This window comes from Notothenia coriiceps, unplaced genomic scaffold (genome assembly GCF_000735185.1).
Source record: "Notothenia coriiceps isolate Sejong01 unplaced genomic scaffold, NC01 NC01_scaffold00023139, whole genome shotgun sequence".
In the NCBI taxonomy this organism is placed as follows: Eukaryota; Metazoa; Chordata; class Actinopteri; order Perciformes; family Nototheniidae; genus Notothenia; species Notothenia coriiceps.
In genome coordinates this window covers 188,045-196,846 of record NW_011355840.1, presented here as the reverse complement: position 1 = coordinate 196,846, position 8,802 = coordinate 188,045, and the positions used below count along the sequence as shown (strand labels likewise).

The 8,802-nt window shown below is 38.8% G+C and overlaps 1 protein-coding gene across 2 annotated transcripts in view; it reads right to left on the bottom strand.

Annotated features, from left to right (window-relative positions):
* The window catches only part of schip1 (schwannomin interacting protein 1), a 26,672-nt gene that overhangs the window by 8,017 nt on the left and 9,853 nt on the right, over window positions 1–8,802 (bottom strand). For both annotated transcript variants that reach the window (XM_010781342.1, XM_010781341.1), the window contains exons 2-4: window positions 5,498–5,616; window positions 3,915–4,032; window positions 3,113–3,310 (exon numbers count right to left, since the gene is read on the bottom strand). In XM_010781342.1, the coding sequence (XP_010779644.1) occupies window positions 3,113–3,310; window positions 3,915–4,032; window positions 5,498–5,616 (435 nt within the window). The remainder of the gene's footprint in view (window positions 1–3,112; window positions 3,311–3,914; window positions 4,033–5,497; window positions 5,617–8,802) is intronic.

Sequence of the window (8,802 nt, the reverse complement as noted above, 5' to 3'; positions counted from 1 at the left end):
GGAAACTTTCAACTTTTTCAAAATATTTCATACTTTTTGAAATATTCAGCTTTTTAAACTCTTTTTTTAACATGGAAGTCAATGGGAAGAGCCTTCAAATAAGCCAATACTTTAGCTATCCACAACTTCATTTTACTTTCAGCTACAGAAACCATTCAACTATTAAACTATTCAGCCTTTTCAGCAATTGATTGGNAGACATATTTTTTCATGAAAAACTTAGGAAAACCTCTCCTAGGTTGTAAAATAAAAAAAGATTTAGAAAAAAAATTAAACAAAATGCCTCTTGAGGGCAATGCCCTCAAGAGGCATTTTGTTTAATTTTTTTTCTAAATCTTTTTTTATTTTACAACCTAGGAGAGGTTTTCCTAAGTTTTTCATGAAAAAATATGTCTGAGGAGTGTAGGGTTTGGGAATTATGGCAAGTTTAAAACATTTTTGGGGGATAATTTCAACCACTGCTCCACTCTGTTTTGAGATCAAAGCACTCTAGACTTAACGAGCTGCTCCATCCACTTTAATGTTAAAATCTGAAAAAGGCCTCTCTACCAAGCTCCAAACTAAGTTCAATATCTCAAAAAGTGTAAAAGATATCAAAAATTGTATAGCTGACGGTCTTGTGATCATTTGAAAGTTGGAATGAAGTGTCTACCTGAAATTATGTGGAAGGAGAAGCATTTGGCGCAAAGTGTAGCAAAAGTGGATTTGAAGGCATCTCCCATTGACTTCAATGTTTAAAAAGCTGAATATTTCAAAAGGTGTGAAATATTTTGAAAAAGTTTCCAATCAATTGCTGAAAAGGCTGAATAGTTTAATAGTTTAATGGTTTCTCTAGCTGAAAGTAAGCTGAAGTTATGGAGTGCCAAAGTATTGGCTGAAATAAGAGGCAGAATAAAGATTTGAAGAACTATAGTGGAATGCTGTAAACAGCATTCGCACTAATTATCATATTAACTTAAGTATTTCATCAGTTAAGTTAATAAAAAGTGGTTTGTAACAATACATTTTCATACAATTCAGTTGTTAATGGTTACCACAACTGTCTTATCCGGCCCTTTGAACATTTATCCATCACTTAAAGCTATTATTTAAACTATTTATGCATTACTTTGGGCAAAGTATTTTTATTATTCATCCAATTATTTTAATAAACTTGTCTTTCAAAAGTTTATCAATATTTTTTGCAAGTTTTGTCAACTGTATAAATGACTTATAGATTATAAATTCAACTACTTATACAATACTTTAGCTATTTATTTAAAAATTCAATCCTTAAATTTAAGCTAACAATTGAAACAATAAAACCATTACTTATAGCTATATGTTTCATCTAATTCCTTATTATAAATCTAACCATTTGGATGACTCTTAGTTAATAATTTCAAATTGTTACCCTCTCTTAACTGAATATTTATTGAATATAGCTTTTTACGTTTTTATTTTTGATTTGTCACTTCCCAAATCATTTTAATGCAATTTATGTAGCAATAAGTGTTTGTTGAAGGTGTAATCTTATTCGAATTTGCATATGCTTTTAATAATTTATCATTTCAATTTTGTTCCCACATAGTTTAGCTACTTCACAATTCCCTTAGTACCCCTTAGTTAAGGATCAGTGTTCTGGGGAAGCATTTAGCACATGTAACTTTTACAGTTGAATTGATCTCTAGTGCTGAGGTCATGGCAGATGGCTGGGTCTTTAATACATCTTATTATTCACTGTCAAGATGTGACAGCAATGTCTTCCGCCTGCAGAGCACTCACTGCTATATCCCTAAACAATGAAGTCAACGCTCTCCGGTGTATGAATTATAGATGGCCCCGGCCGAGCTGCCCCTCTCAGTGTGTGTAAATCTGACAGTGTGGGTGTGTTTGCGTGTGAGCTCCTGAGGAGGCAGTGAGGCAGATAGAAACGGCTAAAAAAATTATGAGCCGTGTCGTCATCACCTTCCTTCCTCTAAATGGGCCGAGAGGAAGAAAGCGAGGAGGCGGGGGAAGGCTTCCTATGATATCATCAAAATATACACATGTGACCTGTTCGGCTCATACTCATTATGTTACTGAAACTCAACCCACCAATCTATTCCCACTTTGACTAATCAACCAAATAATGGATATCTTTTTAAATTGAATGTCACATGATGACCACAATATGTCTTAACCATAACAAAAAAAAGAGAAAAAGTTATACGGTATGTATTTTTATAGATCACATCTGGTGGGTCTCTGTTCCAAATAGCCATCTTAGTTTATTTAAGGTGAACATAGGAATTTATGACTTACTCAGAGGCTAATTTCAAAGCCTTCTTTGTAAACAATAAGCCTTGTTTTTATACTATGGTTTTATAAAGTTACTTATGAGTAACTATAACAAAAGGATACATACTTAATTTTTTAAGATTTTGGGTTTGCTTTAAACTATCATCAGTAACAGTAGAGGCGTTAGAAAACAACAAATAAGAAATACAAAGTTCTCAAAGTGTTTCTGACCACCAAGCGAATGTGAAACCAAAGAGCACTCTTCTCTCCACAAACTCAGAGAACAAAAAGGATTGGCTGGTGAAAGTCACACATTCCTGCCCATCGAGTCACTAATTGGGATTTTTGATCAAAACAGTGGTTTGCCAAAAACTGATTAGAACCATAAGAAAGAATCAAAACAGTAAAGTTTGTTGGTTGTAAAATCTTAACAATGAACTGAAAGATGCTATAAATCTCAGTAGAGCTGAGGGAAAGGACAGAGCGAATTCTCTGGAAGTTAGTTCATCACTAAAACAAACCCCTTTCACATACAAGTAAGTAGTCAGTTGATCCATTGTTAATATGAAAATACTGATTATAGGTGCTCAGGAAGAACCAAAAGCTTGAAAACAACAACTATGCCTATTCTATTATTATATTCATTTAAATCAGTGGATTTAATGGTCCCAGTTTTTATATTGTGTGTAGTATTTGCATGCTAACATTATCATTATAAATATACATAAATGAATTGTGTAATATGTGGAAATACAGGAGTCATATAGAAAATAAGACTAGGTATTTTTTGGCAAAAGTTTGCCTTGTTAATCTGAAACTTCATGGTCAACAGCAGTGGAAATCTGGTACTGACCAGGTCGGCCACAGGGGATTTCTTGCGGTTCTGTTTCTCCACCTCCACCTGCATCTTGGCCATGGGTTTGGCCATAGCCAGGGCCAGCTTTGCCTCCGCTTGCAGCTTCTTCTGTCGACTCACAAAGTCCATGTCCTCCAGAGACTCAGAGTCGTCCTCTGTGGTGTCCCTGTCCGAGTAGGACGAACTCTGCTTGGACTGCAGGGAGGACAGAGGAGGAAGAGAGGGTGGAATTAAATATGGAGAAGACAATGAAAAGGAAATGAGAAAGAAAAGGAAAGACAAGAAAGGTCAGAAGATTAATATTTATGTATTCTTTGCATTTTCTTATGTAGATTTGACAGGAACGTCAGTGATGGGATGTGAGGAGAGCGCAGATGAACATGTAGGGTGGTAATACGTCTCCTCTTCTCCCCCTCTTTCTGTTAAATGTGTCTCAAGCTGGTGGGAGGTTAATGTGTGCAGTCATCCACGGCGAGCATATTCCAGTTCACCTCTCATTTGCTGTTGGTGAATTGGTTAACGGGCCAGAAAACATGATCAAAGATATTCATAGAGCAACCAAACCACAATCTATCCATGTGATTCATAATGAATACCTCCCCTGTTTCAGTCTAAATTTCACTTCCTTACGGTCATATCTCTACCCTTTAACCCTTTGACACAGTCAGCCCTGTAAATCAAAATTCCCAATTCATAGTCATTTCAAGATTTAAGTATTTATTTGAAATCTTGAATTTTGGATAAATGCTATCAAAACTCAGTGTAGGCTTCAAAGTGCACAAATGGACACGGTGCATACCATGGGGGACAGAGGAGTGTCCAGACTGGTCTCTGTCTTGCTGTCGTCTGCATCGCTGTCCTTGTCGCTGCCGCTGTCGTTGACAAAACAGATCTGTAGGTTCATCCCACTCTGAAGCCTGCAGGGAGAGATGTTCATATTAGCATACATGCAGATAAGAGTCACGTCAGGTCACAGTGGGCTCATTCTGCAGTCATCGACTCGGACAGCAACGTTCACAGCTCAGCAGCCAATACAAATGACCTATGATGAGTTCAACAAAGTGCTTTGCCTCGATAAACGATTTAGAGTATGCAAAGTGAGCTGTGTACGCTATGAAGTAGTGATAAAGAGAGAAAAAAATGGAAAACAAATCCTAACAAACACAAGCTACCTTCACCACCAGAGCAAAGTGTTGGCGGAGGATAGAATTAAAGAGGGCTTTTGTTTTTAATCATCTCCCCTCTTTCTTCAATAAAGATAGATCCAGGAAGCCTCCGGTAGGTCTGATCCAATCTGCCTGGGACCGGTGGGGGTGTCTTTGTGCCACAAAGCAGCAGAATATCACTAAGTGTAGATCCAGCCCTCTGTGGATCAATAATCTGCTTATTCAATGCAGTAATTACAAACAGAGGTGATTGATTACACAGCATCCAATCAGTCCTCGTTAAAATACGGCCTGAGAGGTTTTGTTTGGGGTAGCAGCATTAAAAAACCTCCAACACAACCTACAAAATGATGATGCATATATCAGCAGTAGTATTGGTCAATATGCTATCCGATAAGTAGAAATAATCTGCAAACAGAAATACCACAGATTCTATTAAGATAATGTTTGGGCTTTTTGCCTTTATTAATATATGAAGATAGACAGGAAAGTAGGAGAGAGAAAGGGGACTCAGTCTTGGTACATGAGAACTTTATCTTTTAACTATAATTCACTCAGTACATATCTTGGTGTGTACATATCTTTACAACCACACTCAAAAATCCAGAATCAGATGGGCTCTGATACAGTGTGTCAGTAACGTTGGTAACCCAGACAAAAATTGCACAAATTACTGTCATCTTACTTTTTCCAAGTACTAATCAATGAGGCTTTAACCACCACTATCAGTCATAACAGCGCTATTGAGGAATCCACGTGATTCAAATCACAGGAATACAAAGAGCACTGGAGTGTTTACAGTACATCTAGTTCCAGTAACTTACAGTGTAGGAGGTGGTAGTAGCGGCTTTGTGTGTGTGTGTGTGTGTGTGTGTGTGCGTGTGTGTGTGTTTTGAGAAGTGAGAGCTTCATGGTCTGTCTGTACGTGGCTCACTCACACTTCACAATTCCTCTCTGCTTCCTGTCATTCTCTTCCTCCATGTCTGTTCTTCCTTTACTGGTACACACACAGTAAATCATTCCAAGAGCTATACCCTACCATTTTTTTTTTTGTATGCTGCTGAAATTCATGTATCTTTGGCACTCAGAAACTGCTCTTAACTTTTTTGGTGGATCCCCTTTCAGGACATCCTTCTTCACAGAGATGTGACCACAAAAAAATACCTGAAAACCACCGGCCACAGTTTATGTTTGAGAAATAATTCAGAGGTCTTACCGTGAGGACAGGCTGGGTTTGCCGCTCTTGCTGCAGCTGGTGTAGATGCCCGGCCCATCGTCGAAGAAGCTGCCCAGAGCCAACTTCTGCCTGATCGACTCCCTCTCATTCTTTTGGGCCTGCAACAGAACATTAACAAGATAAGGTTACTCTTCATGGTCTTCTTGATAACCTTTCACAATAAGGTCAAGGTGGTACGGATTACAGTAGTTATCTTTATCAAAGATTCTTAAGCTTATGCTTGTTGTCATGGCACGTCAAACCAAGGTACTTATATATAGTTTACTGGCATGTTATTGACTAGCTGTAGAAGTTACCCCGCACATTCTGACAATCCAAATCTCACGTGGCTGTATATTTATAACAGCAGCCTGATCTTCATTTACAGTAAGAGCTTCAGTGTCACCCTAACAAGCTCAGTCAGCTGGAATACTGAAAAAAGGAAATGAAATATCTGAGTAGGGATCACCTCAAGTTGGTGTTACTAAAAGTCACAAGCAGGTGGTGCTGTTGTCTCAAAGAACAATCAGTGAGGGCTCTAATACCACACACACACACACACACACACACACACACACACACACACACACACACACACACACACACACACACACACACAAAGGAGGTCTCCTATTTTACATATGGTAAACTCCAGAGGAAGAGCCGTTTCACACATGCTTAAATCTGCGAGAATTCCAAAGTTACACAATTCCACGGTCGCTCTCGCTTGGCCTCCTCCCAATCCTGAATTCCTAACTTATCTTAGCTTCAGAATTTGGCAGCACTTCACACACGCTCACACACACACCAGTGCCCATAGGATGTCTTGTCTGTGCTGATAGCAGGTAAACACATCCAACTGAGGTGCAAACAAATAACAAGCGACTGTTTCTAATCAAATAGGAATGGGAGTTAAATTCTCTGAGGCACTTTCCATACATGCTTCTGCTGAACACAAGCATGCAAAATGAACACGACTTGTTAAGGACTTTTTTGTTAAAGATCAGACACACAGTCAGTCCAAACACTGCAGTGCTTTTGTCACTATACTCACGAAGCCTGAAGGACAGAAATAATGGGAAGTTTGAGAAGAGAGAATTTGACATGATTGCAGAGTTTGTTCTGCAGGGTTGGTTGTGTAGGGTTTAAAAATACTGTGCATCGACAACATTGCACTATATCCATTGAAAAATAAACTTAGGGTAATGTGAATATATTGTGACACCTCAGAGGGCCCTTTTCCCCAAAGCTGGGATCTACTGGTTTCAATACTTTCAGGGTGTATGAGGGGTTAAACCATTGGCCATTCACTATGTGTCCCCCTTACCCTATAGTTTTGCTTTGTGTCTCTACTTTCACTGTTTAGGTGGGAGAGCAATCCTTTCTCTATAAAATGTGTTCCTTTTCAATTATGGCCCCTCACCCCTTGCTCCCACATTCATCAATCTTCCTTTCTCCACTACTTCTCTTGCTCATTTTCTTTACCCACCTGATTAAACCTCCCTAGTCTTTATCTCTCTTCTTCATTATCCCAAACTCCACTGCTTCCATCTCCACTTCTTTCCATCCGCCTAAGGCCTTTCCTATTCTTCTATCTCTCTGCTGTTCGTTTTGTTCTTCCCTTGCTTATTACCACTGCAGCTCTCTCCCACTCGTTTTCTCAACTCCTTTCCCTCTCTCTCTGTCTGTCTCTCCTGAGTGCAGGCGTTGGTGAGAGTGCCTTCACCAAGGACAAATTAACATAATCCCACTCCACACAACAGCCCGCAAGACACACTTGGCACTGCCAGCACACACACTGGCACTGGACTGGACCTGGCACTGGTCCTTTGTGTGTGTGTGTGTGTGTGTGTGTGTGTGTGTGTGTGTGTGTGTGTGTGTGTTTGTTTGAAAGATAGCCTATTGAGTCAAGATGAACACACTTGAGGATTTCTATTAATTGCTTCAAAAGCTCAACAGCAGCCTGAATGGTACAGTGCAGCAGACACACATTTATGTACACGTACAGAACTCAACGACGACACAGCTAACACACTGTCAGTCACGTTACTCCACAGATCAGCTCCTCCGAGAAACAGCAGGTTCACCGAGAATTGTTTACAGTTTACTCCCCCCATAAGGTGAGTGCTGAGAAAAAAACTAAAATATGCAAAAGCTGAGGTAGAAGACATTCAGGAAGACTCAGGGGGTGTTTTGCCTCAGAATGCTGCAAATGGCCTTGTCACAAACTTTATAGCTCAACAAATGAATGCAAATGAATGCAAGACCACACACACACACACACACACACACGCACCCACAAGGCTACATTTTCAGCCAGTGACTAGAACTTGTTGATTTACTTCCAAACAGGTCATTAGGTTCAATAGCTTAAAGGGGATTTTAACTGCCATCACAAAATCCATGAACAGTAAGAGATAGTCTTGCATTTTCCATCCAATGATATGGTTGAGACTGTTTATACATAAAATATAAATGGTTTGAATGATGAAAACACTAATTTAAAATAAACAATATTTTCATTCACTGACCCTGGTAAGCTCATCAGTCCTCAAGAAAAACATACATATTGCTATCTTTGGATAATGTTTGAGATGTATTTATACAAACAACACAAGGACACACACTTGCACAAAGCTGCTGATGACATGCAGCCATAGAGCAATGTTCATCATTAGCGCTAAATACTAATCCTACTATTGATGCTTATTCTACCCAATTATATTATGTCACAAAATCAGGGTGACATTTATTAGATGTTATTGTATTTAGTCTATACAATGTTGATGACCAGTTCATCTTCCCATGATGACGTCAATAAATGTGTAGGTTTACCAATATCCACAACCTAAAATTACTTTTCACAATTATACCAAAAAATATATAAAACTAAGAAAAGCAGCTATTCTTAATAATGCTGTAGCAGTGATGTGCTATTTTTTTTTAACAGACTATCAATAACGCAATAATGATCAAAATAGTCAATTAATTTTCTAATGATCGGTTGTTTCAGCTCGGAGTCACAGCCTTATAGACTTAGTGACCAGAATGAAGTTTAGGCATAGTCAGGATGAAAAGTATTGTCACATGTGAAATCGACTGTAACGGCCCATCCACACAATAGCTTCAAAAAAAGCTTGGAGCTGGGCGTGTCTGAAGCTTGGGGATTTTATTCGAGCACCGCGACCAACAACCAATCACATGAATGTCTCGCCCCCGGCATACAAAGCAAAAAACCCCGGGGATTTTATGCGAGCAATATATATATATATTATATATAAACTCCCCAAACAGGCGAAAACCTA